At 36.3% G+C, this 21,201-nt stretch overlaps 2 protein-coding genes, 1 long non-coding RNA gene and 1 pseudogene across 4 annotated transcripts; all 4 read left to right on the top strand.

Moving 5' to 3' along the window:
- The first annotated feature begins 5,489 nt into the window (after nucleotides 1-5,489).
- On the top strand, nucleotides 5,490-6,513 carry LOC132165415 (uncharacterized). Its single transcript, XR_009438493.2, has 3 exons — nucleotides 5,490-5,737; nucleotides 5,808-5,982; nucleotides 6,383-6,513. It is a non-coding gene; the product is annotated as an uncharacterized LOC132165415 (long non-coding RNA).
- A 661-nt stretch (nucleotides 6,514-7,174) lies between these two features.
- On the top strand, nucleotides 7,175-10,043 carry LOC132165406 (esterase). Its single transcript, XM_059575952.2, has 5 exons — nucleotides 7,175-7,612; nucleotides 8,225-8,437; nucleotides 8,564-8,730; nucleotides 9,249-9,513; nucleotides 9,596-10,043. The coding sequence occupies exons 1-5, from the start codon at nucleotides 7,213-7,215 to the stop codon at nucleotides 9,850-9,852; spliced, it is 1,302 nt and encodes a 433-aa protein (XP_059431935.2). The 5' UTR covers nucleotides 7,175-7,212; the 3' UTR covers nucleotides 9,853-10,043.
- A 2,772-nt stretch (nucleotides 10,044-12,815) lies between these two features.
- On the top strand, nucleotides 12,816-16,680 carry LOC132164246 (esterase-like). Of its 2 annotated transcripts, none has more exons than XM_088513849.1 (5): nucleotides 12,816-13,334; nucleotides 14,617-14,742; nucleotides 15,361-15,530; nucleotides 15,867-16,131; nucleotides 16,223-16,680. In XM_088513849.1, the coding sequence occupies exons 1-5, from the start codon at nucleotides 12,974-12,976 to the stop codon at nucleotides 16,477-16,479; spliced, it is 1,179 nt and encodes a 392-aa protein (XP_088369975.1). In that variant the 5' UTR covers nucleotides 12,816-12,973; the 3' UTR covers nucleotides 16,480-16,680. The 2 variants fall into 2 exon arrangements, with proteins under 2 accessions (XP_088369975.1, XP_088369974.1); XM_088513848.1 differs by having other exon boundaries at nucleotides 14,617-14,826.
- A 3,602-nt stretch (nucleotides 16,681-20,282) lies between these two features.
- LOC132168653 (pyruvate decarboxylase 1 pseudogene) lies at nucleotides 20,283-20,684 on the top strand (annotated as a pseudogene).
- The last annotated feature ends 517 nt before the right edge of the window (nucleotides 20,685-21,201 follow it).

Raw genomic sequence — 21,201 nt, 5'->3', positions numbered from 1 at the left:
CATGGGTTTCTTCTGCTTGCTACCCTGTTCCTTGCATGGAGCTTGTTCGCCATCGTTAAGAGGGGCACCTTTTTTCTCTCTAAATTTTGTTATATTGTTTGACATGCATATATGTATAGGCTATTGCTTCACATTTTGTGTTGTTTACTTGTTTATTTATCATCTTTTAACACTTGCTTTTTTCTTGTATGAAACTGTTTGTGGTAATTACTCTGAGAAAGTGAGAAAATGGAGAAGTTAATTCATTCATGGGATGGGGAAGGATTGTGTGGACCTGTTGCCGTAAAACAGAGGAAAGGCCAGCCTTTGCTCTTGGCAAAACTAGTGCAGCAACGACCACCTGAACCCCCGCCGCCACCTCCTACGTTGCCCACAGGGCCAATCCCCTAAGGCATTCCATGTATTAGACATCTCTTGATGTGGGGTGAATGTCATCAATAGCTAAATATCCAAATCAAAATAGTATTTAGTCTAAATGTTAGTTCATCATCAACCAACCATTGAATATTGTATTTGTATTTGTTTTTGTTGTTTGTGGGTTTCAATCACCCTGTTTATTGTGGTTTTTTCTTGTTGTAGGGACTTTTGTATCTAGAGTTTGTTACTCCTTGACAACATATTTCATTTTGTTTCGGCCATGTCTGCGTGTCCTCAACTTCTTCCCGATGGTTGTTGTTGTTGTTACCTAGCATAGGTTCGAGTAGGGTTAAAATATCTTTCGAGGGTCATGCCTCTACATGCACCGCCTTTATTGGGGCTCGGGTAAGATTGAAGGATCTCGCAATAGTCATGCAATACCCGTGTCCTTTCTTTTGTGCCTATACCGCTTTATGCGACATTTTTTTTTTGGCTTTTGTCCAAGATGTAGAGAATTGGGTTGTTTATGGTTCCTTTGAGATCATTTATGAATCAATTTCCTATTTTCTACTTTTAGTTCTGACGCTTTTTTTTTTTTGGGGGGGGGGGGGGGAGAGGCTTTATTTAAATGCGTCATTTATGTAAAATGTATATTCTCACGTTCATTTTTAAAAGTAGTTATAAAAGTCAATTTAATAGATTAATTTTTTTTTTCAAAAAAAAAAAATCAAATCTAAGGAAGGAATTTTATTAATCTAAAATCATGGTGTACGTTGCATTTTAATTAGTACTTGACTAAAAGGGCACACCTAGTTCTCACGCTACCAGTCTCTTAACTTCCTCCCACTTTAACTAATTTTAGTACTACTATATTAATTTGAGCATACCCTAATGCAACCTGCAAATATTTAAGCAAGAACCTTTTTTAAAAAGCTGTAAATTTAGGACTTTTCGGTCAGCCTACCAGGAAAAAGCTTTTGATTATCGAATCGGATCAAATTCTGCCTCTACTAGGTTTAGCCATTCAGGGCGTTTGTTGTATATGAGTTCCCTTGGCCAAATTGTTTAGTATGTCCTGCTATTGATCATTGACATTTGTCTGGGCCATAATATAAGAAATTATATTTTACGAGAATTTTCAAATTCCTTGAGGCTGCCAAGGACCCTTCAACATATAAGGCACGCGTGTGCGCTCACATACAATAGCTAACGAGTTAAGCCAAACTTATACAAGTTGTGTTCACATTATTAATTAAGTTGAGCTTGGTTTATAAAAGCATATCTCGTTTAATTATCAAAATTAATTTTGTGTCCACAATTGGCTCAATTATTAAATACACCGAGTTTGAGTATGAACGAGTCAAGCCGTACTTATATGAGTTGTGTTCACATTATTAACCGAGCCGGGCCAAGTTTATACAAGCATATCTCATTTAATAATCGAGCATAATTTTGTGTCCATAATCGGCTCAATTATTAAATATACCAAGTTCGAGTCGAGTCTTTCTGAGTTAAATCTAAGCATGTTCGCAATCGACTCTATTCGTTTTTAACACCACTAATTGTAATCACATTTCCGGCACTCAACTGAGAACCCATTCATTGAGTTGAAAGACCCCAATATTGATTAACGAGAAACTATAGTTTGAAAGTACAATATCTGAAAATGTGCCAACATTATTATCACATCTGCTGAAGCCTTCCTCCAAAGGACCCATAACAATGCCAATTCATGCATTATATAAGAATTTAAATAGCTTCCCGTCTTTAAATTTTGAAGTTTTAATTTATGCCTTTATTTGGCCCTGTGCTGATCTGAGCTCCACGTACTTGGCCTGGAATTTGGGAGAAATGGGAGACTAATATGGTTATATCTCTTCCACCTTAATCCAGTTGCCTAATTTTTTTTTTTTTTTTTATAAGTAATGTTGTATATATCAAAAAGTGTAAAATGCCCTTGAGTATGTAGGAAAACCAATGTTAGCCCACAATATGACCCAGATAAGAGGGCCCTAAGCCTTAAAAACCATAGGGCCGCAAAACAGACCCCTAAAAGTGTACAAAGACACGTGAATACGAGAAAAGTCTCATTTTTAAAGGCATTCACGGAACCGCATTTTACATCAAAAGCACACACCGACTAGGATAAAATTTCTAGAATTAATTGGAAAATGAATAGTTATTACATCTTTTTACTGTATTTTTTTAATTTTTTACAAATTTGACGTGTCAGTTAAGCTTTTCTTATAGACATGTGAAGGATGAAGAGTGAAAATGCTTAATAATTTCATCAATTATGAACAATCACATCAAATTTGTCAACGAGTTGCAATAAAAGCTAAACAATATACGGCTCTGAAACAACTTTTCCTTGTAAGGTTATCACCATATTTCAAAGATGAATGGGAAAGCAACCTTTGACAACAAACAATCTTTCTAGACATATGCTTTTGTATATACTAGTGGGATGGCACGTGCAATGCACGTGTTTGGTTTTTGGTATTAAAATATGAGAAATAGTTAATTTACATAACATACATATGTCTTCATCTTGCATGATTACTTTAAAATTTGTTTCAAAATACTTACTTTACAATTTAGTGAAAGGAGAAGATGAAGCTATGGATTAATAGGTTGTCTGGAGAACAAGCTCTTTATATATATTACAGACCAAATGTTCATTAATACAGAAAAAAAAGAAGTTGTTGCATAAAGAGACTCGTAGAAATAATGAGCGGATGTGCTGCTTTAAGAGATTACTTCTACAAAGAGAAAACATAGTATGAGCAAAAGTTTAGATATTTCAGATTTATCAGTTATCAAAGGGAATATTAATTTCAAATGAGGTACCTAGCTAGAGCTTGGGCATAGAGACGCGCAACACTCTTGTACATGTACATCGACCAGAAGCTTTTCTTGCTGTTGCCGGAGACGGGTGGTAGTCTTCTCCATTTCTACCACCTTTACTCCTAGGTCTTCTGTGTACCACACCACCAATTTTTTTCAACTCATTTTTTTTTCCTGCTTTAAATTCACGTGTTTCTGTTTGTAGTATATGAGCATATGTTGTAAAACTCCAACCTGATTCCTTAAGCTCTTCATCTCCTCATTTCTGACACTTAGACGTCATGTCATGTCAGAAACTGAAGCAGCACCTTGGATACTAAATGCCAATGAATTATTAATAGCATCAGCATCAGACCTATTAGCCAACAATCTTTGATTCTGTGGAGTTACGAGGCCTTTGGCCACTGCCATAGTAGTCGAATCATGTAGAATAACAGAATCATGAATGCTGATGGGACGATTGTCAAAGACAAAAATTGGATGCCATACGTCAAGGTGCATAGCAGGTTTGCCGGGTGATCAACGGGCATGTCAGGGTGTGCATCAAGCACTTCAGGGTGAACAATAGGCAAGTCAGGTTGTACATTAGGCATAACAATGGGTTGTGTTGCAAGAGCAACATTTAAGTCGATGTTGTTAATGGATGATGATGATGTTGCCATGTTTAGGAGAGTAAGGAAAATATTTGAGAATATGAAGAATTTACGATTCTTCAAGTATAAAGGTTGTAGTACATAAAGAATTATTTTATAAGGCTAATAACAAATTTGAGGATGATTAAATAGTGAATGATTGATTATTAAGAAGGAAATGATGGAAGAATAAGTTAAGAAGGGTATAATAATGCTGTCAATTAATTACAAATTATTGGAGGTGTGTTTTGAGTGTCGGTAGACGTATGACTTATGAGGATATATGATGTTTTGATCAAATGGTGATTTTAATAGCCACATTATTCTTAGTAGGACACAAGCAGGCCACCTAGAATTACTCAAGAAAACTACACCCCTACTCAATCAATATACATCTTCTATTACTTATACTACTCTAGAATATTATAAAATTTTAGATTAAGCTTCCACATGAGACAGTAGATCAAGGAATAATGCGAAATGAAATGATAAGGATGAGTTAAATGGGTCAAAATCCAACTTCATATTATCACTAATAAACTTTACATGGGTTTAGAACAATTAAACTCTTACAGTCAATAAGAAACAAAACCCAACCTGTCTTTCACGTGCTTCTGTTTCAATTATGTAAATATGTGTAAGATTGAGAAATTGATACAATAGTTGACTAAAAGCTGCTTGACACCTTCTATGGTTTTGTTGCAAAATCTGAATAGCATTCATTATCATGAATCGATGATTGAAAAAGATAAGAGAGATGAAGGATAAACCAAATTTTTTTAAGAGATGAGGGACCAACCGGATTATTTACCGGAAATCCAAGTAATAGGTTGATAGAGTTAGTAGACAAAATTGAAGAAACAAATTGAAAGAGATAAGAAAGATGAGGGACAAACCGGATTTTTCGCCGGAAATCCAGCTAATAGGCCTACCGCCTATGCACGTTAATTTTTTACAGAATTCCATTTCCTGCAACATTTAAGGAGAGAAGGAGAGAAAGAAAAAATTAAAAGTGTAATCTTGCCACTTGTTGAGATTTTAAAATAGCACTTATCATTCGGTTATATTTGTCTTGAAAGTCCGGGTAAAAAGTCAAATCCATATCATATCTTGATAAACATTTGCAGAATACACAGAAAAAGAAGTTAAACACATATTTGAGAAAGTTTTATCAAAGGATACTCACTTGATTGTAGAAAAAAAAATAAAAAATCATGTCCTGACATATGGAGGAAAAAAAACCTAAACACAGATTTGAGCTGGAAGCTTCATCAAAGGAGACTTTCCCGATTGTAGGAAAAAGAAAAAAAAAATTGCAGTAAAAAATAGAAAAGGGGAAGCGGGAGTGGGAGTAGTTGGGGAAAGGAGAAGAAAACAAAAAGTAATTAGGTGGGTTGGTCGGGTATGATGTGGAAACAAATAAATAATAAAAAATACAATAATAAAAGAAAAGACGAAGATAAGCTCATTGTCGGCAATTGCCAAATGGTGCGGAATTTTCCAAAACTCAGAATAGTAATGCTAGGGAGAAGCATTTTATCAGCGACCCATCCGCACCTTGCTGAGCTGGCGTGGTTAACTGAACCATAGTTATCAATTTTTTTATTTAAAAAAAGAAAAATATCTCGTGATGGACTAAAGGCAGATTACGATTTCAAATTTTTCCTTTCTTCCCCCAAATCCCCAAAACGTTTCCCTCTCTTCCTCTCCCACGCTGCTCCCTCCCTCCCCTCATCTTCCGCCGCCGCCAACCTCCAAGCACTGCCGCCACCGAAGGCCACCCATGCCACCACCGGTTAAGCTGACCATCCAAAACCACCGAACGTCACCAGCTCGAAATCCGTCTCTGAGTGAACTGAACACGCTGACGTTTGCCTCAGCCACTGCCGTAGCCATCGCAGGTATGCGTCTTCTCTCTTTGAGTCTTGCCATCTTTCCGTTTCTTGCCTTTATTGTTGTGCTGCTGTGCAGGTGTTGAAGCAAGCCTCTAGGCTTTTTGCTGCGAGCTGGGTCCGGGATACCGGTCCGGAGCTTCGGCCAAATGATTATAAGAAGCATGAAGAGAGTGAGAGTAAGAGTGAGGATAAGCCCGGTGGAGCAAAAAGTAAGACTAAAGAGGAAGAACCATCGGCGTTGGAAGATGTTGGTAAGAATTTCATCACTTTCTTTGTCATGGGTTTTGGCGCCATTTGGGTTTTGTGGGGGTTAGACTGTAGGTGGGTGAGGGTGAACTCCAAAATTTTTTAAGGGAAAATTTTTTTCTTAAGGCCCAGCCCCCACGATTGTGCTCTAAGTCTAGGCCTATCACCTGCTTGTAGAAAAAACTGTGTGGATTTTCCTTGAATTTGTAGTTTATTGAGTTGAATTCTCACTGTGCGCCTCTGTTTTTATTAAGTGACTTACATAATTTGTTCACATTTCCTCTAGGGATTTGATAAGAGAACATAGCAAGAGAGAAGTGCCAACCCCATTAAGCTATTGTTAATGCCTTAGATTTTCTAAAGTTTTCGTTCAGTTTTGGATAATCATTATGTTCATTCTTGCAGATACAATGATGAAGTTTCCATTTTTTCTGACAACTCTGGAGCTTATCTATAAGCATGCCGAAACGTGTAGTGTTTTGGGGGAAAAACATTGCTATGGTCTATGGAGTTTGTATCTTCATAAGGCTATTCGATTGTGAGGAGATTCCCAACCAAGTTCAAAGATTATATGGAGTCACTTCAATCACACTTCCTTAAATCGCATTCGATCGGTGGAATCAGGATGCAAAAAAGTTAAAATTGCCATCCCCACAAGACATTGTACTTGAATGCACCAAAAATAGGCAGTACAAGGAACAAATATCAACGTGTTGCATCAAAATATCCAGTTAACATCTCTACTCCTTTGAATATAAATGTTTCCAGTTAGAATGTAGGAACAACCTAAAGATACAAACAATGAAGACAATACGGTACATCGTGTAATAGAAAATTGTCTTCTCCTTTGCTATTGCTTTGGGTTGCCTCTCCAATAACCACGGTGTGTCAATTCTCCCATCTCTTCTACCTCCGGATTGTATCCAGTTTTAACCCAGCTTGCAGTATAAAGCCTAGAGGCTTCCTTCAACACCTGCACAGCAGCACAACAATGAAGGCAAGGAACGGAAAGATGGCAAAACTTGAAGAGAGAAGATGCATGGTGGCGTTTAGTGGTGGCAGTGCTTGGAGGTTGGCCGCGGCGGAAGATGAGGGGAGGGAGGGAGCAGCGTGGGAGAAGAAGAGAGGGAAATGTTTTGGGGATTTGGGGGGAAGAAATGAAAAACTTGAAATAGTAACCTGCTTTTAGTCTATCACGAGTGATTTTTTTTTTTTAAATAAAAAAATTGATAACCATGGTTCTGTTAACCACGCCAGAGTACTCCCTTCCATTCCAAACAATCAAACATCAAAGAGAACTCCCTCCTTGGTTTCCGTACCATTTGCAATCTCTCTCTCTCTCTCTCTCTCTCTCTCTCTTTGTTTCTCCAAATATGGAGTCTCCTATCATTCTCAACTACTTCACAATTTCTGTCTCTTGCTTTTGCATGCTTTTGTTGTATGCTTCCACACTGAACCTTGTGTTTGCTCTGAAAAATTGTACCTTTCCGGCAATCTTCAACTTTGGAGACTCAAATTCTGATACCGGTGGATTATCTGCTGCCTTTAGTCCACGGACACCCCCTTATGGGGAGACCTTTTTTCACACGCCTGCTGGAAGGTACTCAGATGGCCGCCTCATTATCGATTTCATGGGTATGTTATATGTCTAACCTTGACTGTTATATATATATATATATATATCATGGAATTAGATCCTCAAAATAGCCTACTTTCCAGCTACCCATTTCAGCTGTTTTTTATTGTGTAAAATATTATTGCAAAAATAGAAAACATAGTACATAGATTGAATTAACGCTACTAGCTACTAGGCCCATGGAGACCCAGATACACTCATTATTTTTCTCATTGATTCTTCGCAATTTCTCCTTCATTCAAAACATGATGGAAAAACAGAGTATATATCCGGGGCAGCATATTGGAGGGCTTGATATCACACTTATCCAAAATGCTTAAACTAATCGGAAGAGGTAAATTTAATCATTTAATCGACACTTAGCACTCTTCTTCACATAAGTTTGATCACAGGTCCTTTGACTCTGATGCTATGTTAAATTACCACTTATTCAAAAAACTTAAACTGATAGGAAGCGGTAAATTTAATTATTTAATCAACACTTAACAATTACCATATTAGATAATTATTTATCTTGAAAGTTTAAGTTGATAGAAAGTGATAAACTTAATCATTTAATTTAGATTTTAACATTATGATCAAACCCTTATACCTTAATTGAATGGTTACAGCATTGAGTTTTGGTCTCCCGTATTTGAGCGCATATCTTGATTCCTTGGGGACCAACTTCAAGCACGGTGCAAATTTTGCCACGGCCGCCTCCACAATCATGCTACCAGCAACAATTATGCCAACTGTAGGTGGATATAGTCCCTTCTACCTCGATGCCCAATACATGGAATTTGTGCAGTTCAAGATCAGATCACAAATAATAAGGCAAAAGGGTAAACTTTTTCTAATTCAATGTCCAAAATACATGTCAATTTAATAAATTAGTAATTATTTGTTTAGACTGGGAGTGCTTAATTGTAGATATCTATATTATCAACTTCCTTTTGTTTTTCTTGCAGGAGGAATATATGCAAATTTAATGCCCGAGAGTGAATATTTTCCAAAAGCTTTGTACACATTCGATATCGGTCAGAATGATCTTGGTGAGGGGTTTAGCAACATGTCTATAGAGGCAGTCAATGCTTCTGTCCCCGATATAGTCAACAACTTCTCTATTAATGTTAAGGTAAAGTGAGATTATGATTAATCATTTATGGCTTCCGCTAGGCATATTACTCATGGATTCAGATTTTCCTGTCCGGTTTTCAAAGAATTGGGGCAGGGAATGAAAGAGCCGTATGGGTATTGGGGTATACGAGTAGGTTTCCGGGTGTTTTGGAGTGTGAGTAGGAGTGACAATTCGTTTTCGCATGCCAAAGCATGGATTAAAAAACTATATAAATCAGCCTTATTTTACATATTTAATTAAACAGATCAGACCCATTAATCCTAATTTGCTACTTTTGTATTGTGTTTGTGAGTAATGTCAATAATTTGCCAAATCCTAGATGTGGAGCCTATCTATTCTCCTTATTCTCCTCCTGAATTTTTTGGAATTCAGGCAAGGAATCTCAATCAATTACTCCAGGAGAAATATTTGCGATTTAGGGCCTAATTAAGGAATAAGATGTAAAAACAAGTAACTGGGTTTTGTTTTCTGTTAGTGTCTATTGCCTAATCAAGTGAAGTTTTATGATGATATAGAGAATATATGATTTGGGAGGTAGATCATTTCGGATCCACAACATAGGACCAATTGGTTGCCTGCCCTATATCTTGACCAATTTTCCAACAGCTGAAAGGGACAACTATGGTTGCGCAAAGCCCTATAATGATGTTGCTCAATATTTCAACTACAAGTTGAAGGAGGCCATAGTTCAGCTCAGGATCAGTCTTCCTTTAGCTGCAATTACACATGTCGACGTCTACTCTGCCAAGTACTCTCTATTCCGTGAACCAAACAAATATGGTAAGTGTTACGCGAGAATCATGTGCTTTAAAAATAGACGTTAAGAATTCTCAAGTTTATAATTTTGGTTGGAAATATGCAGGATTTGAGCTTCCACTTGTTGCTTGTTGTGGGTATGGAGGGAAGTACAACTATAACACTAGTGTTGGGTGTGGAGGAACAATCACAGTGAATGGAAGCCAAATATTCGTGGGTTCATGTGCACGCCCCTCAGTCAGAGTAATTTGGGATGGAGCTCACTACACCGAGGCTGCTAATAAGTTTGTTTTTGACCAAATTTCAACCGGAACCTTTTCAGATCCACCCATACCCTTGACAATGGCATGTCATCGCCTTTAGTTAAATGCCCCCACTCAAAAATAAATAAAATAAAATGCCCTTGCATGTGGCATCATATTTGAAAGATTGATATTAAATATTAATATCAATGATTCAATATAAAGTGTTTAATTATTATATAAGTTAATGTCTAATAATTGTAAACCTAGTATAAGCTGTAATACTCATTTCATTAAAATGGAAATTAAATGCTTAGGGTATTATAACTTTTTTATAAAATGACTGAATCTTAATGGTGAAAAAAGTTTAGAACCAAAATTTGATAGATAAATCTAATTGCTTAGTTGTTCTGAAAAAAAAAACTATTTGAGTCATGGAGAGAGTCCTATGGGATAGAATTATAGAATTGACCATTGTGAATGTCGGATTCGGATTTGTGGTGGTATGGTCCTAAATGTCCCACATGACTAATAATACTAACTCATAAGCATAAATTAATATGACTCTTACTATACTAATTCCAACTCGCTTGACTCTCTCTCATGATACTAAATCCTCAATATAACTAATAGTGCTCTCAAAATCAAGCAATAAATAAGTATTCAATTCTTGCCTTTTGATGGACTAAACAATATTAATTTCGCCATAAAATGTTTGTGGTTGGAAAATGTTTGGCACGTACAATTTTTATTTATTTTTACTTTTTTATATATATTTTCATTCAATTATATTAAACTTTAAATTACGATAATGTCTCGATTGGGTCTTACGAGTCCCGATCGGTTCCAATCATTGTCCCGACTAGGTTCTGGTGGAGGTCCAATTAGGTCCTGGCAGGATCTTGGCTAGTCCCGATCAAGTTCCGGTGATGTTCCGACGGGGTGCCAATTAGGTTCCAACCGGGTTCGGGTCGAGTCTCGGTGAAGTCCTGGCGGGTCCATGCGATATCTCGACTAAGTCTATCAATTTGAGAATGAGATGCTCAAACTTGAAAAATAGTTTATGGTTTTAAAAAATGAAAACAATTTTTCAAAAATTAAAGAAGTTTTGTAGGTCAAATCGAAAATATTTTTCATTGACTATTATTTTCCATCACACCAAACACTCGAAAAATACAAAAAAAATATTGTTTTTTAGAAAATCATTTTACGTCAAAACATACCGAATGTAAGTTACTTATTTAACAAAAATAACGCATTCCAAATTCAAATTTTAAATAAAAACTAGATACAGTATGAAATGCCAACAGAATTGACAAGATAACGTGTGTTTTCCTTACATTCTCGGAAAGTCTTTCATTGGAGTATAATTCGGTTTGGTGAGAAAGACTTGGATTCCTCAAGGTAAATTAATATTAGGTGTGTATGTCATTCTTGGTCTTATTATTGATTTGTTTTTTATTAAAAAATTTGGTGTGAGTTAGTTTATTAATGTTGAGCTCTGTTTTTAAAAATTGCGATTGTTTTTTATTATTATTATTTTCCTTCCTTTTCCTGTTGAATTGTTTTTTTTTTTTAAAAAAAAATAAATAATAATGCATGAAAAAAAAAAACGCATAACGCGGGTTATAGGACACAGTACTCTCCCCTTTTCTTACGGTTAGAAACATTGAATCTTGAACAGATAAGCTCACAATTTCTTCCCATTCCTTTCTTTTAATTTGAAAATTTTATTCACTTGAGTTTGTGGACGAATATTATTCCAGATTTTGCTCATCCTTAGTTTTGTTAAATTATCAATTATTCCAAAAGTTTAAGTTGATAGAAAGAAATAAATTTAATCACTTAATTATTACTTTAATACTCTTCATGTGTGAGCTCAAATTTCTTTTTAATAGGTGAGGCTTAACACGTAAAAGATTTAATTTAAATAAGGGTCATTTGACAGAGTTAATGTTCAAACTTAAAATCTTTGCTCTTGTTGGTGTATGACTTGAATGTGGCCCATCCGTTGGACTACTTGTCCTAGTAGGAGAAGTAGCCAACTTACTTCTCCTCCACCAATAGGTTTTGTTTTGTCCTTTTACTTCTCAATCAAGGAGAAGTTGTTTGGTCGGCTACACACCTTATCCAAGGAGCAGGCTGCCACATAGCGAAAGGGGGAGAAAAATTAGAAGCCACACATTTCATTAGGGTTTTCTCACTTTGTTATGCCTTATGACACTTAGAGAAGAAGAGAGTTTTCTTTGTTAATTTTTTTTCTTTTTTGTATTTTTTTCTTTTGTGTGAGAGTAAGGTTTGGGTGTATTGAGGCTTTAGGTTTTGAGTGATTTTTTGCCTGTTATCTTTGTACTCCATAGTACTTCATCTTTTGATAGTGAATTTTCTCCTAGTTGTATAAGCCAGTGGATGTAGGCTTGTTAAGTGGAACTACTTAAATCTTGGTGTGGTGTGTGGTTGATTTATTTTCTATTATGTTCTTTTCTGCTTCTTTGGGATCCTCTATTAAATTCCATGCACAACAGCTTTGATACCATATTAAATTATCAGTTATCCGAAAAGCTTAAATTGATAAAAAAGATAAACTTAATCACTTAATTATTACTTTAACAAGTTCTAACTTAAGGCGTAGGATAAGTGGCAAAATTCTAATAATAAGACATGCAAGACAATTAATTGATCAAGCATTGAAAGATAGCTATCAAAGACTGAAGACTTAAAAAGGATAAGATTATGAACCACATATAAGATGTAGAAACTGACAGACAATAAATTAATCAAGCTTTGAAAGATAGCTATAAAAGACGAAGACTTAAAAAAGATAGATTATGAACCACATATAAGATGTAGAAACTGACATGAATATTGACCCCAAGTTATAAGTTAGATAGTAAAGGCCACATGAAACTGACATGAATATTGACCCATGTAAGTTATTTTGTAAAGGCCGTACGAATTACTACACCTTTTGCTATAATTATCTTACAAATTTGATGTGAATTAAGCTCTTGTTGGATGAAGGGTGAAAATGCTTAATAAATTTCTCAAATTATTAACTCCGACATCATATTTGTTAATAAAAGCTGCAATAATTCTAACAATACTTTTCAAGAATTTAAACTAGTCAAATTCACTAATGCACATCTGTGGAACATTTTTTCCTCGTAAGCTTATCACTACATTTCAAAGATATTGAATGGGAAATTAAGCAACCTTTGACAACAAACAATCTTTCTAGATATATGCTAAGAGATGTCCAGCTTTCCTTCCATTCCAAACATCAAACTCCCTTCTTGGTTTCCTTAACATTTGCATCATATCTCTATCTTTGTTCCTCAAATATGGAGCGTCCTATCATTCTCAACAACTTCACAATTTCTGTCTCTTGCTTTTGCGCGCTTTTGTTGTATGCTTCCACACTGAACCCTGTGTTTGCTCTGGAAAATTGTACCTTTCCGGCAATCTTCAACTTTGGAGACTCAAATTCTGATACCGGTGGATTAGCTGCTGCCTTTATACAACCGACACCCCCTAATGGGGAGACCTTTTTTCACATGCCCGCTGGAAGGGTCTCAGATGGCCGGCTCATTATCGATTTCATGGGTATGTTATGTTATATGTATAACCTTGACTGTTACCATATATATATATATATATGGTAATGGTAGAAATGGTAGAAACTAAAGGCTGTTTTTTGGTCTGTAAAATATTGCAGACATAGAACACAGTAGATAGATTGAATTAGTAGACCCATCAGATGCACTCATTTTTTATCTCATAGATATTTAGCAATTTGTCCTTCATATAAACATGATGGAAAAGCAGAATATCCAGGGCAGCATATCCTGTAGAAAACTGTCTAAAAGCAGTACCCCAGAAGAAAACAAAAAACCATTAGCTATGTTTGGGGAGAGCAGGCCCGGCACTGTAGCTGGAACGGTACTGTTCCAGCTACAGTGCCAACTGACACGTGGCGCCAGAAAATAATTTTTTTATCTTTTTTTTTTTTAAAAATCAAAAAATTAAAAAAAAAAAAAAGGGGGTGGGAAACGCTGGGGTGGTTCCAGCCACCCCTTGGCCAAAAATGGGGTGGTCGGCCAAGGGGTGGCCGGACCACCCCATTTTGGCCAAGGGGTGGCTGGAACCACCCCAGCGTTTCCCACCCCTTTCTTCTTTTTTTTTTTTTTTTTTTTTTTAATATTTTGATTTAAAAAAAAAAAAAAAAAAAAAAAAAAGATAAAAAATTATTTTCTGGCGCCACGTGTCAGTTGGCACTGTAGTTGGAACAGTACCGTTCCAGCTACAGTGCCGAGCCTGCTCTCCCCAAACATAGCTATTATGATCCATGGGGTACCAAACTCCCAATCCAGTGTTTTTTTCCACTTCTTGTCAAATCCAAACCTTTTATATATATATAGTTTCTTGATGTGATGAATTTTTTTTTTTTTTTTTTTGTGTGGCTGACGAAAGAAGATTGGTCAGTGATGAAGTTGTAGCCAACACTCAATCTAACCTCTCCTTCAAGAGATTAACCTAGTAGCTGGTAGTGGTGTACGGTCACAATTTTCTATAGTGAGATATCAGCTATGAACCTCTGTTATTAACGGCCTGGGCCATGCTAAAATAACATTGGCTCATCTCTCTTGCCTGCCATTGGAGCAAGCAGTAACACTGTCAAAGGGTCAAAACTTGCAGTCTAGACCTATTGACTAATCCTCCTCGTCACTTGGATCCACTTGGCCTACCCTCTTAATTTATTGAGGCCTCAAATTAATTCCCTTTTTTTTTTTTTTTTAATTTATTTATTTTTATGAATAATTCCCATTTTCCTTACATTATTAAAGTACATAGATCTAACCCTTCAACCTTAATTGTGTGATTACAGCAAAGAGTGTTGGTCTCCCGTATCTGAGCGCATATCTTGATTCCCTGGGGACTAACTTTAAGCACGGTGCAAATTTTGCCACGGCTGGCTCTACAATCAGATTGCCAGTAGGAATTATACCCAGAGGTGGATTTAGTCCCTTCTATCTCAACATTCAATACTCACAATTTGTGCAATTCAAATCCAAATCACAAACTATAAGTGAAAAAGGTAAATTAGTTCTACCCTCACCCCCACTTTCTCCATACTAGATTGAAAGAATTTTCTCCGATTCTATTTGAGTAATGTTATATATTACACACTTATTTTACTTGTATTTTACTATGTTGATATGATAGTATTCATCAGCTATTGTGATGACGTGGTAGTGCTAATTAGTCATTGATTTTTTATTTTTAAAACAAGGATTGATCCAACATGAGTAATAAAACATGTTGATGCAACAGTCATAATCAATCTTTGGATCAGTTATTGTTAAAAAAATAAAAAATTCAAGGGTTGGTTATGACTAATATGTCAGCTGTCAGCATTATATGATAGTTATGCAATAAAAATGCAATTGTTATCATTACTTTTTTTAAAAATGCATGTAAGAATCACATGAATTTTGATCACATTAATTTAATAAATTAGATAAAAAAATTTGGAGAAAAACTTTATCCATTTAGTTGTTGAGGGTGCTTATAAACATCTATATTATCAACTACCTTTCCGCATTAAGCATGGCCTTTGTTTTTCTTGCAGGAGGAATATATGCAAATTTAATGCCCAAGAGGGATTATTTTCCAAAAGCTTTATACACATTCGATATCGGTCAGAATGATCTTGGTGAGGGATTCCGTAGCAACATGACTATAGAGGAAGTCAATGCTTCTGTCCCCGATATAGTCAACAAGTTCTCTACTATTGTTAAGGTAAATTAAGACTATGATTAATCATTCATAATGGGTTGGCTTGGGCTAGCCCTATTACTCATTTCCCTGTCGGATTTTCAAAGAATTCAGGCAGGGGAAGAAAGAGAGGAATGCGGGTTCTCGGGTGTTCGAGTAGGGATCTTCATGTTTCTTGGGGTGTGGGACCAACCTACTCGGATTGTATTCTTGGACCTTTACCTTTTTTCTTATTTTCTGTCTAAATTCAAGCTGAAAATCCCGACCTATTGCTCCTAGGAAATATATTTACTTTTTAAGGCTTAATTAAGAAATAATATTTTAAATGAGGTAATTGGGTTTTGTTTTATGATGACGTAGGCAGTATATGATTTGGGAGGTAGATCATTTTGGATCCACAACACTGGACCAATTGGTTGCCTTCCCTATATTTTGGCCAATTTTCGATCAGCTCAAAGGGACAGCCATGGTTGCGCAAAGCCTTATAATGATGTGGCTCAATATTTCAACTACAAGTTGAAGGAGGCCATAGTTCAGCTCAGGATCGATCTTCCTTTAGCTGCAATTACACATGTAGACGTTTACTCTGCCAAGTACTCTTTATTCAGCGAACCAAACAAACATGGTAAGCGTTACGTATGAATCACATGTTCTGAAAATAAACGTTAATGTACGTAAGAATTTTCAAGTGTATAATTTTGGTTGAAAATATGCAGGATTCGAGCTTCCACTTGTTGCTTGTTGTGGGTATGGAGGGAAGTACAACTATAGCAATAGTGTTGGGTGTGGAGGAACAATTACAGTTAATGGAAGCCAAATATTTGTGGGTTCATGTGAACACCCCTCAGTCAGAGTAAATTGGGATGGAGTTCACTACACCGAGGCCGCAAATAAGTTTGTTTTCGACCAAATTTCAACTGGAGCCTTTTCAGATCCACCCATACCCTTGACAATGGCATGTCATCATGTTTAGTAAAATGCCCACTCAAAAACAAATAAAATAACATGCCCTTGCATGTGACATCATATTTGAAAGATTGATATCAAATATTATCAATATAAAGTGTTTAATTAGTTATTATATATATTAATGTCTAATAATTGTAAACCTAGCACAATACATGGAGTAAATATTCAAGGCCAATTACATGGACCTATAAATTATTATTTGTTATATTACATGGAGTAATTTGTAATTTAGGCTCACCATAAGGACTAATTTTCAATTTATCACTAACTTTTTTATAAGCTTACATGACCGTATCTTAATGGTGAAACAAGTTAGGAATCAAAATTTGATAGATAAATTTAATTGCTTAGTTGTTTTGGAAAAAAACTATTCGAGACATGGAGAGGGTCTTATGGGATAGAACCATAGAATGGACCACTATGAATGTCGTATTCGGATTTGTGGTAGTACGATCTTAAATGCCACATGACTTAATAATACTAACTCATAAACATAAATTAATCCAACTCCTACTATACTAATTCCAACTCACTTGACTCTCATGATACTGAATCCTCAATATAACTAATAGTGCTCTCACAATCAAGCAATAAGTAAGTATTCAATTCTAGCAATAAGTAAGTATTCAATTCTTGCCTTTTGATGGACTAACAGTATCTATTAATTTCGGGGAAAAATATAAAAATGTCTCTCAAACTATCAGTTGTTTGCAATATAGCTCCCTAATGTTCAAAATGTACTAAAGTAGCCCACAAATTACCAAAATGTATCAAAAAGGCCACCTATTTTTTTATATTCCTATAATATCCTTATTCTTTTAACAAATAAAATAATAAAATAATTGTAAAAAAAAAACAAAAAATTAGTGAAAAAAAAATGTTTTTTTGGAATAAATAAATAATTAGTCATTATAGTTGGCCTAAATTACAAATTGCTCCATGTCGTATTAAAGTAAAATCAATGGGCGAATAAAAACAAATTTTTAACAGAATTTGACTCTAGGGACTAAATTATCTTTTTTTGGAATATCTCAATAACCGTACCTTTGATTTTACTTTAATACGACATAAATAGTCACTGTAGTTGGCCTAAATTATTTATTTATTTCAATTTTTTTTTTTTTGGGTATTTATTCGCCCACTGGTTTTTTTGTATTTTTAAAAAACTTGTTTGTTTTTTTTTTTACAATTATTTTATTATTTTATTTGTTAAAAGAATAGGGTTATTATAGGAATATGAAAAAATAAGTGGCCTTTTTGATATATTTTGGTAGTTTGGGGGCTACTTTAGTACCTTTTGCACAGCAGAGGGCTATATTGCAAATGGCTAGTAGTTTGGGAGGCTTTTTTATTGGAGACTCTTAATTTCGCTGTAAAATGTTTGGTACGTACAATTTTTTTTCTTTCTTTTTGATATATATTTTCATTCAATCATATTAAACTTTAAGTTACAATAATGTCTCGATTGAGTGTTTTGAGTCCCGACCGGTTCCAGGCATTGTTTCGACCAGGTTCTGGCGGTGGTCCGATTGGGTCTCGGCCGATCTTGGCGAGTCTCGACCGGGTCCCGATCTGGTTCTGGCGATGTCTCAACTATGTCCCGACGGGTGCCAATCAAGTCCCCAACGAGTTTGGGTCAAGTCTCGGTGAAGTCATGTCGGGGTCCTGGAGATGTCTCGACTAGGTCTATTAATTTGAGAATATAATGCTTAAACTCGGAAAATGGTTTATAGTTTTAAAAAATGGAAACCATTTTTCGGAAATTAAAGAAGTTTTTTTGGTCAAACCGAAAATATTTTTTGTCGCGCCAAACACTCGAAAATACGAAAAATATTATTTTGGATAAAGTCCTTTTAACCTCCTCAAACTACCACTCTAATGACAATCTCCCCCCTTCTTCCCCTTTCTCCTCTTCCTCCTCCCTTTAAACTACCAATTATGACAATTTACCTTATAAACTATCTAGACAATGACAATATACCATCAATGCTAGTAAAATGACACAATTACTCTTACTAAAATAAAAACAAAATTCTAAAACTTAAAAAAAATAAAAAATAAAAAATAGTTTTAAATCAAAAAAATAAAACTAAACCAGGGTGCCGGACCACTCTCTGCTGCTTTTTTCGCAACCCTTTACTCTGTTGATCTTCGCCATACTCGCAACACAGCCCATTGTTTCCAAAAAGCCACTCATTTTCAAATGGAACAGGATCCTCTCCAATCCATTATGGATTGGAGAATATCCAATTTATGGCTAAGATTTCATCTCATAAATTCTATGGCCACAAATGAGACACATATTTCACTAAAATATATATATATATATACATATATTATTTTAAATTAAGAAAAAAATTAAAAAAAGAAAAGAAAAGAAGGCCATGGGGGTGGTTCGGCCACCCCCTAGCTGGCCATTGGGGGTGGTTCGGCCACCCCCTAGCTGGCCATTGGGGGTGGCTCAAGCCACCCCCTACCCAAAATGGGGGTGGCCGGCCACCCCCTATGATGGCCAGCCACCCCCTTCTTTTTTCTTTTCTTTTTTTTTCTTAAATTTTTATTATTATATTTTTTTAATTTAAAATAATATTTTATTATTATTTTTAGGGAAAACTTCACTAAGCCCTCCTGAACTTCCGGCCGATTTTGTAGACCCCCTGAACTTCCAAATCTCTCATTTTGGACCCCTAAACTTCTATTTTCTCTCACTTTGGACCCCACTGTTAGTTTTCAACTTTAAATGCCCATTATACCCCTATCCAGCCCACTTGAAATTTTAAAAATGCCCAAAACTACAGCACCCACCCTAGCCCAAAACGACACCGTTTTGGGCATTAAAATTATATATATATATTTTTCTTTTAAAAAAAAAGAAAAAGAAAAATATTAAAAATATTAAAAAAAAAAATGGGAGAAATATCGGGGTGGCCCTTGGCCAAAATGGGGTGGCCGAACCACCCCATTTTTGGCCACCCCCTGGGCCGATCTGGGGGTGGTCGAACCACTCCCATGGCTAAGGGGGTGGTCCGGCCACCCCCTTAGCAAAAAAAAAAAAAAAAGGAGGGGGGGGGGGGGAGGATCGGTGCATTTGGGGGTGGCCAGCCCGCTAGGGGTGGTTTCGGCCACAGCATACGGCCGGTATGGGGTGGCCGAAACCACCCTAGCCCCTTGGGGGTGGTCCGGCCACCCCCAAATGCACCGATACCCTTTTTTTTTTTTTTTTTTTGGCCATGGGGGTGGTTCGACCACCCCCAGATCGGCCAGGGGGTGGCTCCAGCCACCCCGATATTTCTCCCTTTTTTTTAAAAAAAAAAAAAAAAAAAAATTAATGCCCAAAACGACGTCATTTTGGGCTGGGTAAGTATTGTAGTTTTGAAGTCCAAAACAATGTAGTTTTAACGTGGGGTATAATGGGTATAAAAAAGTCAAACCGTTAAATCTAACGTTAAAAACTGACGGAGGGGTCCAAAGTGAGAGCAAATGGAAGTTTAGAGGTTCAAAATAAGAGATTCGGAAGTTCAGGGGAGTCTGCAAAATTGGCTGGAAGTTCAGGGAGCTTAGTGAAGTTTTCCCTTATTTTTATTAGTAGGATATGTGTCTCATTTTTTTTCCATAAGATTTCTAAGATGAAATCTTAACCATAAATTAGATATTTCCCAGTCCAAAATGGACCGGGGAGGATCCTGTTCCTTTTGAATACCCATTATCCTAAAAGCTATAATAACACCATTAAAACCTGCAAAACCTTATCAATTATGTAAACCTTAATCTGCTTAGAGAAGAAAATCTAAACGTTAATTTAGTTTCATGGAAGCTGCTAATCACGTCGGGCTCAGGGGCTCTCCCTGGCGCCAGGTTCCCGCGCCGGTCCGCCCCATCGCCTCGATCGGCACGCTAGGGCGCCACTTGACACGGCGGCTCGTGGAGATCGGCGTGAGGGACTTGTTCTCCGTGGCCGGCGACTTCAACCTTACGCTTCTGGACCACCCGATTGCCGAGTCGGAGCTGAACCTGGTCGGCTGCCGCAACGAGCTCAACGCTGTGTACGCCGCCGTCGGCTATGCGCGCTCCAAGGGCGTGGGCGCTTGCGTGGTTACCTTCACGGTCGGCGGGCTCAACGTTCTCAACGCTATTGCAGGCGCTTACAGTAAGAACTTGCCGTTGATTTCTATAGTTGGTGGGGCCAACTCCGACGACAACGGGAACTAACCGGATCCTCCATCACACGATCGGGTTGCCCGATTTCACCCAACAAAATTTAATATATTTAATTTTTTTTTTTTTACAAATTTTAAATATATTTAATTTTTTTTGTCTTTCAAATTTTAAGGGATATGTTTGTCTTATTGACAATTTTATAAGAGTAATTGTGTCATTTTATTAGTATTGGGGGGTACATTGTCATTGTTTTTGATAGTTTAGTGGGTAAATTATTGCAATTGAAAGTTTGACGGGAAATATTGTCATTGGAATGATAGTTTGAGGAGATTAAAATGACTTTATTCTTTTTTTTTTTCTTCATAAAATCATTTTACTGAGCCTAAGTTACTTATTTAACAAAAATAACTTATTCCAAATTCAAATTTTAAATAAAAACTAGAAACAATATGGAATGCCAACAAAATTGACAAGATAACGTGTGTTTTCCTTACATTCTCGGAATGCCTTTCATTGGTGTAATTCGGAGAGAGAGACTTGGATTGCTCAAGGTAAATTAATATTAAGT

The sequence above is a fragment of the Corylus avellana genome, chromosome 2 (genome assembly GCF_965113065.1).
Source record: "Corylus avellana chromosome 2, dhCorAvel1.hap1.2, whole genome shotgun sequence".
NCBI classification, from domain to species: Eukaryota; Viridiplantae; Streptophyta; class Magnoliopsida; order Fagales; family Betulaceae; genus Corylus; species Corylus avellana.
The sequence above is the reverse complement of the archived record's forward strand: the minus strand, read 5'-3'. Positions and strand labels throughout refer to the sequence as shown.

Bases quoted from the DNA above. Each gene is read 5' to 3' on its own strand.
- LOC132165406 (XM_059575952.2), top strand. From the start codon at position 7,213: ATGGTTCTGTTAACCACGCCAGAGTACTCCCTTCCATTCCAAACAATC. The intron at 8,731-9,248 runs GTAAAGTGAGAT...ATGATGATATAG, and splicing joins ACTTCTCTATTAATGTTAAG to AGAATATATGATTTGGGAGG. The intron at 9,514-9,595 runs GTAAGTGTTACG...GGAAATATGCAG, and splicing joins CCGTGAACCAAACAAATATG to GATTTGAGCTTCCACTTGTT.
- LOC132164246 (XM_088513848.1), top strand. From the start codon at position 12,974: ATGCTAAGAGATGTCCAGCTTTCCTTCCATTCCAAACATCAAACTCCC. The intron at 14,827-15,360 runs GTAAATTAGTTC...TTTTTCTTGCAG, and splicing joins ACAAACTATAAGTGAAAAAG to GAGGAATATATGCAAATTTA. The intron at 16,132-16,222 runs GTAAGCGTTACG...GAAAATATGCAG, and splicing joins CAGCGAACCAAACAAACATG to GATTCGAGCTTCCACTTGTT.